The sequence below is a fragment of the Pleurodeles waltl genome, chromosome 10, assembly GCF_031143425.1.
Source record: "Pleurodeles waltl isolate 20211129_DDA chromosome 10, aPleWal1.hap1.20221129, whole genome shotgun sequence".
Lineage (NCBI taxonomy): Eukaryota > Metazoa > Chordata > Amphibia > Caudata > Salamandridae > Pleurodeles > Pleurodeles waltl.
In genome coordinates, this window is record NC_090449.1 from 932,496,512 (window position 1) to 932,516,958 (window position 20,447).

General features: G+C 43.2%; 1 protein-coding gene across 2 annotated transcripts in view; it reads right to left on the reverse strand.

The window, feature by feature from the left end:
* Positions 1-1,833: 1,833 nt before the first annotated feature.
* MIOS (meiosis regulator for oocyte development) overlaps positions 1,834-20,447 on the reverse strand; it is a 148,802-nt gene continuing 130,188 nt past the window's right edge. For both annotated transcript variants that reach the window (XM_069211726.1, XM_069211727.1), the window contains 2 exons: positions 15,968-16,097; positions 1,834-2,524 (listed from right to left, as the gene is read on the reverse strand). In XM_069211726.1, coding sequence (XP_069067827.1) covers positions 2,416-2,524; positions 15,968-16,097 — 239 coding nt within the window. In that variant the 3' untranslated portion in view covers positions 1,834-2,415. The remainder of the gene's footprint in view (positions 2,525-15,967; positions 16,098-20,447) is intronic.

A 20,447-nucleotide genomic window follows, 5' to 3' on the forward strand; every position in this document is an offset into this window, starting at 1 on the left:
GTGAATCCCTAACAGTTTTCCTACACTATGTGGGTGATTACAAAGTAGATGAAAGGTTGTGATTAATAATTATTAAGTTATTGCTTAGTACTGACTGAGCCTTGAGTTTCTTTTTTTTTTTTTTTTTTAAAACACAGTGGTCAATGTTTTGAAATTTCGCTACTGGAAATAATGTGATGTCTGAAGAACAAGTGTCCAATCTTTAAAGTAAATTTAAGGATTGTCCTCACTTATTTGAATCACTGCTTATTTAGTGACTACTGGTCCAACATTTGTAGGCCACCCTGAACAAAATGTTTCAAAGTTAAGTCTCAAGAATAAGAATGCCCAATGCCATCCTCCGTGCCATCCCCTTAAGCACACCCTGCTAGGGAACTTCATTTTGTTTTAGCCTGCATTATAGAAACATGCCAATCCTCCATGCTGCAGGACGGCCTCTGCAGCACCATGCAGAGATTCATCTGCTCGCACTGAAGTGAATGTAAGACTCATGACTATCATGAGAGGATGCTCTCAGCTGGCTTGACTCCGTCCTCCCTTGCATACTTTTGTAATCCAGGGTTGGTAGGTATCTCTGAATGGTGTCCTAAGGTCCTTACCTCCTCCCACAGGTTCCCAGGAGGAAGGAAGGAAGGAACGACCTTAGTTCGCAGTCATGAAAGGCTGTGAGGATAAATATCTCTGCCCAGCGACTAAATGACATTATCAAGAAAGTGCTGCACTAGCCACAAGGGAGGGTGAATTAGTGTGATTAGTCCCGTGTCACAGATTGTAAGAAAGATCAGTCTTCGCTAAATGGCACAAGTTTTCGCACGCAAGGATAAGAAATTGTAAGTGGGCAGCAGAATTTAAAATAGAAGTAGGGGATAGAAACATGCTAGAATGTCCTAGCCATGCTTCACTCGTAGCCAGGGCCCGCTGCTTCCACTCTGCTGTTTTTTTTCCAGTTAAGATCCAAGACACACCAGCAGCCTATAGTGACAAAATGAAATTACAGTCGAGGTTGGACGAGCTGCACCTTTTCTGCCCATCTCACATGTCCTATTTCATTTCAAGAGGAGGGAAGATCTCTTGCTTATTCAATGGTCTAATAGATATACTGGCACGTGTCAGCCGCCCAGCCAGTTGAGTTTCATACAATCAAATGTATTAGAAATTAGCTGCTGCTATGTTTAGCCTTAGATAGAGTGGTTCAAGTGTTGTCAATATTAAGACGAATACCACAATGTAAATAAATATTCCGATATTCAACTGTATGATTATTGATTCTCTTGCAGACTGGTTGAGCGCACATCATTTTTTACTTGCACAATTAAAAGGAAATAATGCTTTAGTTTTATAAATGATTTGAAGGAGGTTGTGGTACTCTACAGTGCGGGTGTAATAACGAATGAACATAGGTTTATAACATAACTTCTGCTCCTTCAGATAGTTGCAACCTAAAATCTACTGTGTACGTAATTAAACCTTATGTCGCACTACTTGTCTCATGCACCAGCAAGGCATTACAGAACTGATCTACTTAGTCCACTTATTACATGGATTTACTGCATGAGAAACATATTTTACAACAAAATCATTCCTGCCTTTTTTACAATGAAACTGCAACCAAGGAAAAGCAGAACAGATCTGCTTTGTAGAACGTGTGGGCAGTGGGCCGACTAATGAAATAAAGAATCATATTTCACTTACAAAGAAATGCACATCAGCACCTGTGGCTGCAGAACCCATTTAGGGAAACAGATGGAGATTTCAGTGCAACCGACTTGGGGGAACCCCGTCCTTCCCTCCCTTTGTTCCGCACTCCTTTTAGTAAAACATACTCCACAATGATTAGTTTAAGGAAATACTGAGTATAATCTTCCAATTCATAGGTCAAAACACTCAAGCCAATAGTGAAAAATCATGTCATGGAAAATCTTGAGGGTGCCTTTATGCATTATTCACAAATACAGGTACTTGTGGTCAATATTTTACCACTCAAAGATGACCATATTCAAATGTATTGTACATTATTTCATCGTGTTTACGTATTTAAATATCGAACCAGTGATTTTCCAATGCTTTGCAAAATTGTTAGGAAAAATACTTATGGAAAACATTTTGCCTATTAATTATTCCCCAGTTGTTAAACATCTCTAGGTGGGCTCACAGAGAGTGCTTTTAACGTATGTCAACAGCTCTGCTAAAATACCCACTTCAAACCACTAAGTAGGATCCAGATGGCACAGCAAGGTATTATTTGCCACAACTTTCTTCCTTTTCCTTCTAGAGGAAAACCAGCAGCACACCGAAGTAATGAGTTATGGTGCAATAGAGTCTCCTATCTTGAAAACGTCAGAGGTGACTTGCTGGAGGTATGTGTAAAGGTCGCGGATGAGGTCCAGACAAAAGCCCTCCTCTGTAGAGATCTTTTCAAACGCTGCTGCTCACTTGCACTGTCTCTGCTGGTACAAGGTTTCCTGTAGTATCCAGCTGCATACATTTACACGAACAAGCCGACACTGGGCACTCGCTGTGATCCCTGAAAAACAAAGTTGGGCATACGCATTAAAGAAAGTTGTATTGTAGCAACTAAAACCATATTAGGTTGGTTATTTTCACTAGCTAGGTTTATAAGAGCATCCATCTTAAGTAACTATTCTATTCTGAAATGATGGCCTTCGGTCCTTACCAACTTAATGGATCATTTTAAAAACTTCAACATACAGGTTTCCAATATTTTAATTTACTTTTATTGAAAGTGTTAAAAATGTGTTGAATGTCAATAATTAACGATCTATTAACCCTTTATTATTCAAACTCAAATGTGAGCTTAAAGCATAAAAATCAATTCATTTTGGAGTATCCAGTTATTATTTTTAGTACAAGAGCCTGATGAAAACTAAACTTGTTGAGCCCCACCCAAGAGTCTTGCAAGGATTAGCACCGTGCAAATCGCCACCACCCTGGATTTATCAAAGGAGGTCAGAACACCAAGCTACTTGCCTACTAAAGTAATCTGCGAGCCGTAACAAAATACCCATCGCAGGCTGCAACAACAATCCACCCTTAAAGGCCTATCGGCTTTTACAAATATATTTCATAACAAATATATCCGGCCTACTGCCTTTGTTGTAGGTTTTCCCTTTGTGCCTCCTTTGTTTGCTTTTTGTCATTTTGTGTCACTCTTTTCACCATTTGTGCCTCTTTTGCTTGCTTTTTGCTATTTGGTGTCCCCTTCTGCTCGCTGTTTCTCTCATTTGTGGCTCTTTTTTTTTTTTCTCTTCCTTTCCACCCTTTTGGCTGTGTGCCGGGCTCCCCTACAAGCCTCAGGCGCCCACTCCCTCTGCTCCTTACCTGCTTTCCTGTGCATCATCCCCCGTTCACCTTGCTCTCCCTAACTCCTGCCCACCACCATTGTGTCCGTCCTCTCCCAGGGCCTACTCAATGGCAGTCGCAGTGCAGATGCATGCAGTGGGCTTACCGTTTGCGCCGGGACCTCGGCCAGCACATGGAACCCTGGTCTACCCACTCCTCAGAGGTACTCTGCAGCAAGCCTGCGTTCGCTCATCCCTAGACGCTCATCCTCCTGCAGCTGCGCCGCACCACACAAGGAGCTTTCTCATGCTCAACATGCCACGTCACATGTAATACTAATCTCACAGTGCACGCGCCACCTACAACCACTCACACTGACCACAGCACACCAACCCCCGACCAGCAAACTGGCACCCCCCCCTCCCCCCAGAATCACTCATAAATGCTATTCAACACCTGCTCACTCTGCAAACACGTAACTGAGATCTTGGCCCTGCTTAGCAATGACGCCCCGGATTTCCTATTCCTGAATGAAACCTGGCTAACCCCCTTATCCGCTCTAGGTATCGCCACAGCAATCCCGGCAGGTCACAAGATGGGACTGGCAACACAATCCAGGAGTCGCCGCAATCATCTTCAAGGACTCTCTCAACTGCATCACAACCACTGAAAACACGACCCTCACTCCAGGGAACACCATAACTTCAAACTTCAGCAAACTTCACTCTGAAAGGAACCCTTGGCTACTGCCACAGAGACTGCAATTCCACCCAACACATCACAGAATTCGTCACCCCTCTCTCGCCTTGGACTCCAAAGCCAATCGACAACTCCGCTCGGTAGGAGCTTTCAGAATTCAGATCCCCTGCACCTATAAAGCAAAATGGGGAGATAAAGCATTTACAGTGGCTGCATCTAAATGTTGGAACTCTATTCCCCTGGTTATTAGGAAGGAACAACATTTCTTAGGTTTTATGAGGCTGGTCAAAACATGGCTTTTTCCATGCTAGTGTTCTCCTTTGAACCTCTCTTTACTCTGTGGGCTCTTCTTTTTACCTTCTTAGCGCTTCGATGCCACGGCCGGAATGCGCTTTATAAATACAAAATACAAATACAAATACAAAGCCTACATCCTCCTATGAGACCTCAACTTCATCTGGAAGACCAGACCAGAACGACCTACCTTAACAGCACTCCGAGAGCTCCGACATCCTCAGACTCACCCAGCATATCCCTAAACCAAACCATGCCATTCAACACATCCTCGGCCCCATATTCACTACATTTAATGGAGTCAAGTTCACTACCACCACACCCTTCACCTGGACCTACCATTCCCTCGTCCACTTCCAGATAACCACCACCCACCTCAAAACACCCGCCAACACCAGCCAGAGGAGATGCAACTGGAGCAGTAGCACAAAAGCAGATGGGGACAATGTCCTACGAGACAAACAATGATGTGGATCAACTCAACAATTGGTTGTCTGACTGTGCCAGCACCCTGGCACCCCTCAAACACAGTCACCGCAAAAGAGCCAGGAAGCAAGCCAACTGGTACTCAGACGATCCCCAAGCAACCAAACTACACTGAAAAAAATTAACAAGAAAGTGGAGAACCAGAGAAAAAGATACAGACAAGGACACTTTCTGGGCCACCCTAAGACATTGCCACCACCAGATCAGAGAAACTAAAAATAGATCCCTAGCCAAAACAGTGTCAACAGCAACAAGGAGTTCTTCACAATTGTCAAATACTTCGATTCACCCGCCGCCTCCTAAAATAACATCACCCCCTCACAGGACTTGGGCGACAGACTAACTACTTCATTGAGAAAATACACACTACCTACAACAGCTTCTACCCTCAAGGCCTCCCTGCCAGCCTACTAACACACCACACAGAAAGCACCATGTCTGCTTCGAAAACTATCACCACAAAAGAAACAAAAAGTATCATGTGAACCCTCCACTTTGGTACACCTACTGATCGGCGCAACACTCACCCATGTCTTAAACACCTCCATCTCCACCGCCACTTTCCCAGACATCTAGAAACAGCCTACGATAAGCACCCTGCTCAAGAAACTTTCATCAGACCCTACTCAACTAGAAAACTACAGATTAATCTCTCTGCTACCCATTCTGGCGAAGATCTTGGATAAGGCCATAAACAGACAACTCACCAACTACCTCACTCGACACCAACTTCTGGACACCTTGCAATCTGGAGCACAGAAACCGTGCTCACTGCAGCCACAGACATCAGGATGCTCCTTGACCAAGGAAAACATCAACCCTCATCCTCCCTGACCTCTCTGCTGCTTTCAATGATCAAAAGATTCCACAAGACTGATGTCAGGGCTCTGCCCTCAAACGGATATGCTCCTTCCTCACAAGAAGAACAGAGCAATTCAACACGACACCCTACAAGTCAAAAGTCAGAAAAATCATATGTTGGGTACCCCAAGGCTGATCTCTCAGCCTGACCCTGTTCAACATCTACATGACACTACTGGCCAACATCATCAGATCCTACTACATCAACATCCTATCCTACACAGATGACACCCAACCTATACTCTCCCTTTCAGACAATACACCTGGAATGAAGAACAACCCCAACACCTACAAGACCGCAGTAGCCAGGTGGATGAGGACCAACTGCCTCAAGCTCAACCGGACAAAACGAGGTGGTGATCTTCGGAAACAAAACCTTCCTGTAGGACCCCACCTGGTGGCTGGCAGACCTCGATCCAGCCCCACCCCCTACGACCCATGTCATATACCTGGGACCTATCATAGATGAAAAACTGGACACAACAGCACAGGTCAACGCAGTTACGTCCACCTGCTGAAGATGCAGCAAAAAATCTTCAAGTGGATACCGGAAAACACCAAAAATACAGTCACAAACGAGCCCTCATAACACGCAGACTGGACTATGGCAAAGCAGTCTTCACCAGAATCAATAAACAGCTCCTGAACTGACTCAAAACCATCCAGAATGCTGCAAAAGGCTCGTCCGCAACCTCTTAAGACACACCCACACCTCAAGAAACTCCACTAGCTCCCCAAACGCACCCACCTAAAAAAAAAAAAAAAAAAAAACCACACACACACACCCCTGCACAACATAGGCCTCACTTACCTCATAAAACAAGTCCAATTCCAACAACCCTCCAAGTCACTCCTGCTCTTCCAGTCTCTCCGTCATGCACATCCTCCGCATACATAAGATCAGAACAGGAAGTTGCACCTTCTCACACATCTCCCCTAAAGCTTTGAACGAGCCACCTCACCACATAAGGTCCTCTGTGTCACTCCTTGAATTCCATTGGAAGCTAAAGACCTGGCAATTCGATTAGCTCCAGCAAAGCCCCCGCCTGCCCAAGGCAAGCACCTAGATACCCTCAGGGGAGATTAGAAAGCTAAAACCTTTTTTTACATAGCATAAAAAAGCATAATAAACAGATCAGACCTATGGCATCTGACAGAACCCTGTCAATATACCAATCAAGCCTATAGCTTTAAAAACTGGCTTGTAACCATAACCAATGCTGGCCTGCTATATTAAGCATAAGCACTCCCACAAGGCACCCATCAGCCATACAGTCCTACAATTAGAAATATGCAGTTTACAATAGTCAAAACCTTTGGAACGCTGGATTTGTCAGAGGACGGCACAATACCAAATCCCTTCTCTATTATGGAAATTTCATGCAAGAAAATACCCAACTACAGCCTTATCACAGTGTATTAACAATCCACTTTTAAATGCCTTTAACTTATGTTTCACAAGAAATATACCAGAGCTACTGCCATTGTCAAAGTTAAATACTAAACAGACCAGGGCTATAGCTTTGACCATCATCACTGGCTCATCACCAAGTGCTGCTGTACTGAGCATAAGCTTTCCCATCATGCAGAAAATGCAACACAACACTTTTTTTTTTTTAAGCTTAAGTGCACACATTTTGTCCACTCAAATTCTGTAGTCATGGGATTCAACATGTGGACACGGCCAAGGCCCCCTCTCAATATCGCTGTTATAGCAGTTAGCAAACGTGGGTGAAACCAGAGCAGGTCAATAGGGTCATGTGGAGAAGGAGAGAATGATGGATCAATGGAGCCACAATTCTTTTAGGTTTGGTCAACTACATCTTTAACTGTCTTTCTGCCATAGCTCTTCTGATATGAAAAGCGGAAAAACAATACAGAATGTTGAGAGGGGAGAGTCACCAGCAATTTAACAGCATGTCCTTCTGTCATTGGCCAACGTTTGGTATTAGTCTGCTCATGGAGTGGCGGCACTGTAAAGCACGAAATATTTACGATAGCTTATGTCCTTCTATACTTGAGACAGGCATGCGTTGAGATTCTGTGATGCTTTGCACAGTTCCTGGCATACTTGTAAAAGGCACGCAAGGAAAGTCAGGTTTTCCAAGCTGAACTGCTTGTCTTTTAAAATCAAACTGTTATAGAAAGGTCTATTTAAAAAAGAAAGTCAAACCGCAAAATTGTCCAAGTCTCCTTTCTACTATTGCAACAATGGTGAATTGGGGATGGGGGGTGGGGAGGCTTGGATGGGGTGTGTGGACGCATGTGTCTGCAGTAAGTGCTACACTCATGGTGACACTTGAGGAATCAGAGTTGCTGCCTGTGTGTGCTGTTGTAGAAGCTGCAGCTATATCTTGAAAGGGTCTTTTAATTCTAGGCTCTGCAGCTTTACTCTCCTTGCTCCTTCTGTGACTATTTGGGTCCCTGAAAGAGCTCTGCCATAGTGATCTCAGAGAGTCCAAATTCAGTGTTCATGCTGGTGGGTGCCAACAAAGTGCTGCAGGCCCCTGCCGTGTGGTAACATGTGCACAGGTATGGAGATCTGATCTCTAAATGTTGTAGGATCGAGTGCTCTGTGAGGTCTAAACTCATGCTAGCAGAACAAGCGCTCTCTCTGTACCCCGGGTCCAGTTAGTGCCAGGGGTAGTGGACCTCTCGCCATGGTTGAAGCTCTAAAGGAAAGAGGTAGAATGAAAGCAGGGACCATGTAGTGTTGCAAATTGATCATAGTGCACAGTAGCACCTCCATAACCATCAGGAAACCCTGGAGTCGCAGCGCAGGAAGTGAGGGGTAGGATAACAGAACAAGTCTAGATCTTTGACAACATCCACATTCCATGGATGAATGACAGATGGGAGGTGAGCTGAGCAATGACTGAGCAAACCCACTGACCTTTTTAGTGCTTCTGACTGCTTGACAGAGTCATTGAGGCAGTTGCCCACAGCAAAGGAATTTGGGCTCAAGGGGAGAAGGCACAGCTCCTGGAAGGGCTTGACATGGCACTTGCACATAAAAGGGCTGGGCAGGATGCGAGAGAGAGCACAAGAAACGGTGACTGTCCGGTTCATGAAAAATCACTATTGATTTAAGTGTTTTTTGATGTATGTCTTTTTTAAGTGCATGTGCATTTTTAAGATTCTTTTCTTAAGTGGTATGAATTCATGACCTGCCATTATTACAAAAAAATAATTAAATACACTTTTGGTAAATAAATAGTTGCAGCATGATAAATGAAGTCAGAGTGCTATTATTTATGAAATAACTTACAATTTATGGTGAATGAGGGTATTTCTGCTTTGATCAGAGCGAGCACAAAGCAATTAATATTCCAGTGATCCTACACCATCCTGCTGTTCTTGTCTAGGAGCTTTTTCTCCTCAGCTGCCAGTGAGGGGAGGTGGTTTCTGCTGTATACAAAAGGCATGAGGGGTACTTCCAGTCACTAAGGGAGCAGCAACAATAGTAGACCATGGCTCCTGGAACTTTTCTCTTTGTGCATAAGGTAACTGCAGAGTATATTTTCTACACTGTTTAATTATGTAATTATTGTGCTTACACAATTATGTATGGTTTGCAACTAATGGGGCCTCGTTTTCTCACAATTGGAAAGATGGCAGTGATGTGGAACTGGATTGAAACCAGTCATCACTGTTGACTTAATTTCATCCGACAACCTCATGCATCAGGGATTTTCAACTTTACATCAAGTAATCTAAAGTTCTGTTCTTCTTTAAATTCAAGAACTTGCATTTAACACGTAGGATGGAGGCATTTGGCAGCACTCTGGATATAGTGCTTCCCAACTACAGAAGAAATGTGTATATGGTGAATGTTACTTACCCTGTAAACATCTGTTTGTGGTCAGTAGTGTTGTAGATTCACATGCTTAGCATAAATCCGCATCTCGTGCTGGGGTCTGGAGTGTACAAGTTGTTTTTTTCTAATAAGCTTTTCAAGCCACAAGGTGTAGTGACTCCTCCTTTTTCTTGCAACGTGCAGGGTCCTAGACTCCAGTGTTAGATTGTTTTCTCGCTTGGCGGGCGAGGATGGAGTTTAAAGGATGTATCCCAGTGAGATAAAATATAATGGAATGTATATAATTGCAACCCTCACAGGTTTACGGGGAGAAGGATGGGTGCATGTGAATCTACAACACTACATACTACTAACAGATACTTACAAGGTAAGTAGCGTTCACCATTTGATGGCGTGTGTAGCTGTAAATACACATGCTGAGCATAGACTGTAAAGCAGTTTTCCTCCTAAAGTGCTGGCTAACCTGCGAGGGTTGAGTTTGCTTGAAATAATGTGCATAGACCCACGTAGCCTACACTGGCTTGTTGACGAGCCATAACGCTTACATAATAATGTTTGATAAATTTGGGCTCTTTTGTCCATATGGCTGCTTTAAATATGTGAGCAATGGGTATATGGTCTAAAAAGCCATAGTATCTTCTTTTTTTTTTTTTGCAGGTAGAGTGAGCTTTGGAGGAATAGAAAGAGCTTGTTCCGCAAAAGCTCAACAAGTCTGGATGCATTTTACAATCCATCATGAAATGCCTGATTTAGCAATAGTTCTTCCTTTGTGCGGCTTGTTCAATGCAAGAAAGAGTTGCGTCTTTCTGAATGGTAGAGTTCTTCTAATATAGTAGATTAGTGCCCTTTTTAAATCTAGTGTGTGTAAAGCTCTTTCTGCAACTGATTAATGGCGAGGAAAGAATACAAGCAACTCAATGGTTTGGCTCAAATGGAACTGAGAAACCACTTTTGGAAGGAATTTAGGGTTGATACATAGTACCACCTTGTCTATGAATTTGGAAGAATGGTTCTTCTATAGTTAATGCCTGAAGCTCACTGACATATCTGAGTGAAGTGTTTGCAATGAGAAATGCAACTTTCCATGAAAAAAATTTGAGGGGGCATTTGTGGAGAGATTCTAATGGGGGACCCATTAGTTTTGTTAACACAATATTGAGATTCCAAACTGGAGTGGGAGAAACCATGGGCGGAACAACTCTTGAGGCCAAGTAAAAAGGTTTTAATTACTGGAATTCTTAAGATAGAGGTATGCTCTCTATTTTGTAGATATGCTGCAACTTAAGTTAGTGTATCTTAATGGTCCTCACACAATTCTCATATGACAGCCATTTGGCTCAATGGAGCCCTTTCGGCCACAGCCTGCTGCCTTGCACCACTAAGAATTTGGGACTCCATTTCTGAGACTAAGGGACTGATTTAGAGTTTGACGGATGAGGTTACTCCATCACAAATGTGCCATATACCCTGTATGCCATATTACAATTCCATTATATCACATGAAAATTGTAATCGTAATATGCGGACGGGATATCCTATCTGCCAAACTCTAAATCAGGCCTTAAGTCAGAAGGTAAAACCCCCGACCAGGACAAACCTAGTCTTTGTATCCATGCAGTGCTCCATTACAGTCAGCCTTAAATCGTGCCTAGGTACTGGTCAAGTACAACCAGATGACAGCAGTTGGCGCCTAAGGATGTCTAGCACATCCTATTTCCCCTTACTGGATTTTTTATATTCTGGTGTGTGATGCTATTAATGGAGTTTGACCAATGACTTTGTGTTTCACCTCTGCGCATATTAGTTGCTCAATATTCACCAGTAGCACATTGTATGTTTTGTTCAGTTTAGCCGCCTATTGGCTTTGACATGATATTAGACATTACATTTTGTATTCAGCTCAGCCGCCTATTGGCTTTGACATGATATTAGACATTACATTTTGTATTCAGCTCAGCTGCCTATTGGCTTTGACATGATATTAGACATTGCATTTTGTATTCAGCTAAGCTGCCTATGGGCTTTGACATGACATTAGACATTACATTTGATATTTAGGTTAGCTGCCTATTGCCTTTAACGTGGAGTTAGACATTGCAGTTGAGAATCCAAGCTGTGTTTTTGCACAAGATGAACCAAGATGTGTTCTTCACACCAGACTAGACCTGATAAGAGAGTACATTTGGTGTTTTCCTTTCTGCTCAGGCTTGGGAAGAGGAGAAGTCTAGGAGATCTGGGCAGTCTCCAAAGGCTTGTGTAGTTTTCCTGAGTCTGAGAGGAGGGGGCACGCTTTTGTAGGGATGACTCGGGCTACAGAGAATTAGATTCAAATCTGCTGGACTTCGGACTGGAACTTGGCGCCAGTTGCCAGTCTCTCGTGTGGGTAGATAATCTCTTTCTCGCAGTTGACCGGAGTCATCAACTTGCAGACCCCAGAAAGATGAAGCTGTAAATTATTTGAAGTATTTGTTTTGCTTTGCATTCAATATCTTATCAATATCTTATAAATATAACCTGCTGTGTACATTGCAACTGAGAAGTACTGTGATATATTTTGTTTTCATTGAACGTGTGCTTGAAATCTATTAATTCGTCCCTCAAGAACTTGTGGGTGGGGAGGAATTAACAACAATAAAAGTTTTCTTTGAACTCAGAAGTGCATTCTTGATATGTTCTGTAAGCTCTGATACGAGATAAGAAGGAAAGCAGATCATTTTGGTACTAGGAGTGGGGTAGAGTCGAATTATAGATTTCTACGTGCACAATTTAAAAGTGTAATTGTTTTTTGTTGTTTGGAGAATTACAGAAGCACGGCAGACCATGTTTGAAAATGCATGTGTAGTTAAACTGCCTGATGGTGCTGTGAGAAACATGTTTTATTTCTGTGATGAAGCATATTTAGAAAATGTGCCTTTTGGAAGCAATGATGATCCTTTTGTTTTTGACAGAAGGGTTTGGATACTTTTATCAGCTTACAGAGAAATGCAGGAGAAATGTAGGCAGTTGGAACATGAAAATTTGAATTTACGTGAGCAAATTAGCCAGAATACATTAATGCAAGATGATGCTGAAAGTTATAAAACTGCTATTTTAAAAGAATCAGTCTTTTCCCATTTCAGTAATGAGGGGGTTAAGACAGCTTCGAGCTACTCTGAGCCTTCGTGTGAGCCAGGTTTTTTGGCAGTCGAAGTGCATTCCTTAACTGATAACACGGAGAAGAACACAGCTCAGAATGTGATTTACGAGTTACCGTTGCAAAATGAAGTAAAACGAAAGATTTTAGAGTTTCTTACTGTTTGCATTAAGCAAGAGACACCGAGTTTCATTAGCTTGTTTGATTTTTGGAAACAGAATAGCCCTCATTTGAGTGAAATCCTAACACTTTGGTATATGGTCACAAGGAAAAATTATATGCAGCTGCGCGCTTGTGATTTGGCAAATGAAATAATGCAGACTTTGAGTTTCTGCGCAGTGCAAGAGGAAAACACTGATGTACATGTAAATCAGGAACAGGGGAAGAAAAGAGTGCCCCTAGCTAGGATCATACACTGGATCTGGTACATGTAAGACAGGGCTAGAGTACCACAGGTAAAAGAGTCACCAGTGAAATTGAGTGCACCATTTGAATTCGTGTCCACTGAGGATAAAAAGCATGTTTGTTTTACTAATGATTCATTGACTGAAATGTTGTTTTCTAGCACAGTAGACGGAACAGTGTTGTACAATGTGTGTCAGATTTTAAAGCAAGAGCTGCGTGAGATGTGTCATTTTTACACTGATTCTTGGTTCATTGCCAATGGTTTAGCCGTTTGGTTTTCCACATGGCTTGTACCTAACTGGTTCAATTCCGTTGCAGATGTTAAAGAGAAAAATTCAGAGAGAGAAGTGTTCACCCAGAATTCTGACTTAGTGGGGATGGCTAAGTGGGTGCACCAGAAATGTGAACAGCTGGGAGAAAAAGCCACTTACAGGTGGGCAGAGATGAGAGAGATGCACATTCCCCTAGATTTGATAAAAACTGTGCAGCACTCACAAGGGCAATCTGCCCCACAAACAGTCACAGAGCAGTTGGGGAGAGAAAAGTTACCAGGACAGATATGGCAAATTGATCAGGTTTTAGGGCGAGTGATTGCTGCAGATTACCAAGGAAAAATCAAAATGATGCTGATAACTAGAAAATAATCTGATTCATTCATACAAATTGAAGACAGAATGGCCCAAATTGTCAAAAGTGCAGTGAATGGAGGTTTGGTAAAGAATGAGTCTGCCCCAGCCCTTCTGACAGTGCAAGAAAAGGGAAGCTGTGGTGCAGCAGATAAAAACCTCTATGCTGAGGTGTGGGTTGAAGCCCCAAGTGACCCTCCAGAACCTGCAGAAATGATAACAAAGGGCCCCAAAAACATCCTGCTGATTATAAAACAGGGAAAAGAGGAAGGGTACATTTCAAATGACAAATGTTATTTGCAAGAAAAGTCATACTTTTTTCTTTCGCAGATCCTACCACGTTTCGCCACTGTCCCTGAGTGTGCTGTGTGGTCCCCCTTCGGGTGTGTGCGTGTGGGGTCGGGGAAGGGACCGAACCCCCAACCTGAACCTGACTGAGTAAAGTGCGAGCACCATGGATCCATTTTGCACAAGAGGCGCCTTCAGTTCAAGTTCAACTTGTTTGATTACATTCTTCCACTGGAACTAAGCAACCTTAACAGTTAACTGTCTGTGTTTTTTCGTGTGGAACTCTGACTTTCACTTACCTTCCTGCAAACCTTTCAGGTGGACCATGCACCTTTACATGAGTAGAACTCATGCTACATCAAATTGCTATTCTGTGTAGATGTATCTGATGTGAAAGGTTATGAGATCAATATGTTAATCCACTTCCATTGCTTTACAGTGATTGCTTTGATCATTCAAATCTGATTTGCTGATAATGTTTTTTTTGTTGTGCTGATGTTTTTTTTTTTTTTAAACAAGAGATATGTGAGACAAAAATTCATTGGTCATAGGGTGGAATGTGATGCTATTAATGGAGTTTGACCAATGACTTTGTGTTTCACCTCTGCGCATATTAGTTGCTCAATATTCACCAGTAGCACATGGTATGTTTTGTTCAGTTTAGCCGCCTATTGGCTTTGACATGATATTAGACATTACATTTTGTATTCAGCTCAGCTGCCTATTGGCTTTGACATGATATTAGACATTGCATTTTGTATTCAGCTCAGCTGCCTATTGGCTTTGACATGACATTAGACATTACATTTGATATTTAGATTAGCTGCCTATTGCCTTTAACGTGGAGTTAGACATTGCAGTTGAGAATCCAAGCTGTATTTTTCCAAGCTGTGTTTTTGCACAAGATGAACCAAGATGTTTTCTTCACACCAGACTAGACCGGATAAGAGAGAGTACATTTGGTGTTTTCCTTTCTGCTCAGGCTTGGAAAGAGGAGAAGTCTAGGAGATCTGGCCAGTCTCCAAAGGCTTGCGTAGTTTTCCCCGAGTCTGAGAGGAGGGGGCACGCTTTTGTAGGGATGACTCGGGCTACAGAGAATTAGATTCAAATCTGCTGGACTTAGGACTGGAACTTGGCGCCAGTTGCCAGTCTCTCGTGTGGGTAGATAATCTCTTTCTCGCAGTTGACCGGAGTCATCAACTTGCAAACCCCAGAAAGATGAAGCTGTAAATAGTTTCTCAAACGGTGAAGTATTTGTTTTGCTTTGCATTCAATATCTTATCAATATCTTATAAATATAACCTGCTGTGTACATTGCAACTGAGAAGTACTGTGATATATTTTGTTTTCATTGAACGTGTGCTTGAAATCTATTAATTCGTCCCTCAAGAACTTGTGGGTGGGGTGGAATTAACAACAATAAAGGTTTTCTTTGAACTCAGAAGTGCATTCTTGATATGTTCTGTAAGCTCTGATACGAGATAAGAAGTAAAGCAGAACATGGTGTCATTTTGTTCATTAAAATATTTTCTGTTTTTTCAAATTGGAGTGGTATTTTTATTGTGTTTTTTAAACCTTTTAACTTTTTTGTACTTCTAAATGGTTTACACATTTTCATAAGCTAAGACTGCCTGATCTGTGCCATAGCTACCAGGGGATTAAGCTCAGCTTTATTTAGCAACTTTAATGGTTTATCCTGACAAGGACTGTGGTTATTAGATGAGCTTGGTACTTACCTCCACTTAAACTAATAACTCAGGTTCTTACAGCTATGGTACAAGGGTGGATCAGAAACCTAGAGGTGGCCCCCTTGCAATTGTAAACTGCCCCACATGAAATAGTCCAAAAGAGTGACTTAGGCCTCTCTGGAGTTTCAAGTTTGACACATTATTCATTTTTTGTAGTAGATTGCTTTTTTAGGTTAATAAATGTGCATAACTGTGGCAAAACCTTTAAAACATCATGCAAGGAAAAAAAAAGACATTCAAGAAGTTTATCGTTAAATATATAAAAAGAGAACATCTAAATAGAACAGTACTGAATTCTGACAGATTTTACCTAAACCAACTCAGCATGTGTCCAGCATGACCACCATGTCTACAGTTATGACACCAAGTAAACCAGTTGTTAAACTGGGCTAGTTTCTTGTCTTTGCTGAGATCCACCTTCTCATCCGATTTTGAGGATCCTAAGCAAAAAAGGTAATCAACACCAAATATTAATTAAAAGTATAAAGGTAAAGGTTATGTCCCCGGTAGGGACTATATTAACAACATATTTAAGTAAGGTATCAGTTTGCTCATTATTCATGAAATAGCCTGCTATTGATATTCCAGTTTTTAAGGTTAAATAAATATGCATTTTATCTAGTCCAAAAACAATTTATCTTGTGAAGTGCATTTTCATTACCTTCCAAAAATAAATGAGCCCATTTGGAAATTACAAAAAATGGAGTAAGCAATTTAACCAAGTCAATGTACACAGTTACCATTCCTTTCAGATAGTCTTAATCTTTCAAAGCATTCCATAATACAAAAATGGATGTGTTAAGTTCTGTGTAAGTGTAATCAATTTCTTCTGACATTTCTTTGTGTTTTCTATGGAATGGACTCAGAATTTGCACCCGTTTACAGTGGCAGCTCCGCCATGTTGATGTTTAAGAAGAGACCTACCAGACTAGATTTTCTTGTCTGAAAGGATGGCTTTGTGCGGAGCGGGGTCCTTGTGGGCACGAGACAAGTTAAACAAAACAGCTGCAGAGTCAAGGGTGTGCATGAATATGTGTGTAGCTGGCTGCATATGCGTGGCAGTGATAAAGTAAGGGTTCCTATGAATGAACATCAGATATGCCAGGGACAATCAAACCAACCTATACAAGCCACCATGACATACAATTCCTCCCCAGGGGGCATAAAGGGCCATCCCTGGTATGATGTGACTCACTCTAGGTGTGATGGATGCAATACGTGAAATTTTGTGGTCATCCAAGGCCAATCCAGCCCTAGCATTTTATGAGTAGCTCTAGCATTATGGCACTCAACTCTGACGGAACATTGAAATTCCTTGCATCGCCCCTTCAACAGAAACTACAGCCCCACTTTCAGCTATGCCATCCACCAAACAACAGTACCTCGGAAAATGTAATGAACCCCTGAATCTCTAAAGGGGACATTTCCTCCAAGATTCTAACTTAGATTTCTTGTTTTGAACCCTCCAGCCACTGGAATGTACACAATACACTTCCACTGTTTGTGGGAGCTGCCCTCTCACTAATTGTTTGCCATGATAAACCAGGACATCCAAATGAATCCTATTTTGCTTTTCAAAATAATACTGAGAGTCAAACTTTAATGGTTGTTGTGGGAAATGTACAAAATAAACGCACTCTAGAAAATATGAAACGTGAAAAGATCAAGCAGCATCGGGCCCAAGCGGAAACCACAGAGCTAATCGTAGTTAGAAACCAGTTTAAGCCAAACCCAACACTTACACTGGCGGTCACAAGTGTCCCACCAGTTCTGGTGTCTGGCAGTACCACTTCTGGTGGGAGGATGCAGAAGTCCGGCAGTACCACTTCTGGTGGGAGGGTGCAGAAGTCCAGAGAAAGGGGGGTGGGGTGGGGGAACAGTCCCTAGTGGGAGGATCAGGGAGTCAGGGTTTGTCAGCTCTGAGGTCAGAGCACCCCAAGGGACCCTGGTGAGGCCACTTCTGGCCTAGGGGGCCTTCAGCCACTGTCAGTTGGGCACGGAGCTGGAGACATGAACCAGGCAGACTCTTAACCAAAACATGAAGAATGTGTTTCCCAATGAGGGAAGGAGAGCGGGGTTGGGGGTTACTCTCCAGAAAGTCTTGGCTTGCCAGGCACAGGTGCAGCCTCAGGGTACAGACCCTAGGTTGGAGGACCAGGTTCAGGGTGTCACCCCCTGACCTGGAGGGAAGGGCGACTGCTAACAGTGCCCCTACCATGTTGTTTTCTGGGGATAACATGCGGGTGGGAGGGTGCAGAGCCCCAGCGAGAGGGGGAGGGGAACCTCGCCCCTGATTTCTGTCCAGCCTAAGGGTACAGGCCCTGCGCTGGGGGACCAGTGTCCGGGTGCCATCCCTGCACTGGTGGGAGAATTGTACAGGACTGCTTCCACAAGCACCCTGACGATTCTGGAAACTGGGGATACCGCTCAAAAAAGGAGGGTACAGAGCCCCGGGAAGGAGGACAGGGGGAGGAAGGACTCAACCCATACTCCTGTCCAACATAAGGGTACAGACCCTGGGCTGGAGTGCCAGTCTCAGGATACCACCCCTGAATTAGTAGGAGGGAGAGTAGACAAAGGGTGCAAGTCACCTGAAGCTACCAACCCCTCCACCCCCCAAACTCTGAGAAAACAGAGGTTGGATAGCCCTGGAATGGGAGAGGCCTGGCTCTTGACACTTACAGCCCCTGCAGTAGAGGGCCACGGTCCAGGTTCTATCACCCCAAGCAAGGAAGTCCACTCAGGTATTGATTGGGCGCCCCTGGCTTTTGGCTGGTGGGGGGTTGTGTTGGACCTGGCCCTTTTTGCAGGGTCATCCCCAGACTTTTTACCTCCTTCCTTCTATTTTTCTAACCTGTTTTGTTGGCTTTAGGACTGTGGGCACTTTACCACTGCTGACCAGGGCTAAAGTGCAAGTGCTCTCTGTCTAAATTGTATTGGTAATTGGTTTCTCCATGACTGGCACATTTGATTTACTAGCCCCTAGTAAAGTGCACTATGTGTGCCTAGGGCCTATAAATCAAATGCTACTAGTGGGACTGCAGCACTGATTGTGCAACCCACATAGGTAGCCCTCTGAACATGTCTCAGACCTGTGACTGCAGTGACTGTGTGTACAGTTTTAAACTGCCAGTTTGACCTGACAAGTGCACACACTTGCCAGGCCCAAACCTTCCCTTTTACTACATGTAAGTCACCCCTAAGGTAGGCCTAAGGCAGCCCCGTGGGCAGGGTGCAGTGTTTTCAAAAGGTAGGACATGTAGTAGTGTATTTTACATGTCCTGATAGTGAAATACAGCTAAATTCTGTTTTCAATATTGTAAGGCCTATCGCTCCCATAGGTTAACATGGTGATTGCCTTGAAATATCTTTTAAGTGTAATTTCCCATTGGGAGCAGATGGAGATGTGAAATTTGGGGTCTCCAAACTCATAATTTCAAAATACATCTTTTGGTGAAGTTGGTTTTTAAATTGTAAGTTTGAAAATGCAACTTTTAGAAAGTGGGCATTTGTTTGCTTAACCATTCTGTGCCTCTGCCTAGCTGTGGAAAGGGCTGTGCCTGTCCTCACACAATGCAGTCTTCAAGTCCCTGGAGTGTGTCTGGGGCCAGGACAGGAAAAGGCAGGGTCTTGTTCACTACAAAGAATTTCCTTTGAAGTTTGCCTACTTCAAAAGGCAGAAATAAGTACAAGTATTGGACTGCTGACCCCACAACTTCAGAACACTTCTGGACTGAGGACATTCTGCTGGATGCTTGAGGAGGACCTGTCACTCTGCCTGTTGTTGTGCTATGCTGGCCTGCTGCTGCTACTTCTGCCCTAGGAGTGAAAGGACTGGACTTTGCTTTCTACATCCTGCTTTCCAAGGTTCTCCTAGGACTTGAACTGAGCTTGCCTCCTATTGTGAAGTCTTGGGGACATCAAAGACTTCATCTGCCAGAGCCGAGGCTCTTCTGCTGAGAGTCCTGACTTGCCAAGTGGTGCCAAATCCAGTCCCGGGGCCTCTGGAGGTGGTAGCTGGTGACCTAAAGAAAAATCCATGCTCTGCGGCTGTTGTGGCAGAAAAATCGACACAGTTTCTGCACAGCGGCTGAGAAATCGATGCAGCACTGGCAAAATCAACACTTCGTCTGCTGCAGTGCATGCAGATCCATCATTGCTGTGCATCTGGAGTTTCCATGCATCGTCTCTGGGCATCAAATCTTCAACATCAGGGCAATGAACCAAGGCTGCGTGGCTGGAAATCGACACATCGTTATCCTGCAGGAAAAAAAAAAAAAAATGCATTGCCTACCTGGCAGGGAAAGAAACGGCACGGTCTCACTTGCGAGAAACGAATTGACGCATTGCTTGCTTTTCTGACACATCACCTCTCCTGTGGCATTATTTTTGGCACCTACCAGGTACTCTGTGCTAAAACAACACATCCATTCATTCGTACGGAGTAAGACTCTTAACTTTATAAATTGATATCTTTTCTTGGGTATGTTGGATTTTTGTCATTTTGGTCTCGTTTTACTCAGATAAATATTTACTTTTTTTTCTAAACTGTGATGGAGTACTTTTGTATTATTTTCACTGTGTTCCTGTGTGCGTGTAAAAATACTTTACACATTGCTTCTGAGATAAGCCTGACTGCTTGTGCCAAGCTATCAAGGGGGTGAGAAGGGGTTCTCTTAAGTGTGTGACTCCCTTACCTTGATTTGAGTGAGGGTCCCTACTTGGACAGGGTGTAAACCGACTGCCAACTAGAGACCTCATTTCTGAAACTCCCTTACATACAATTGTTT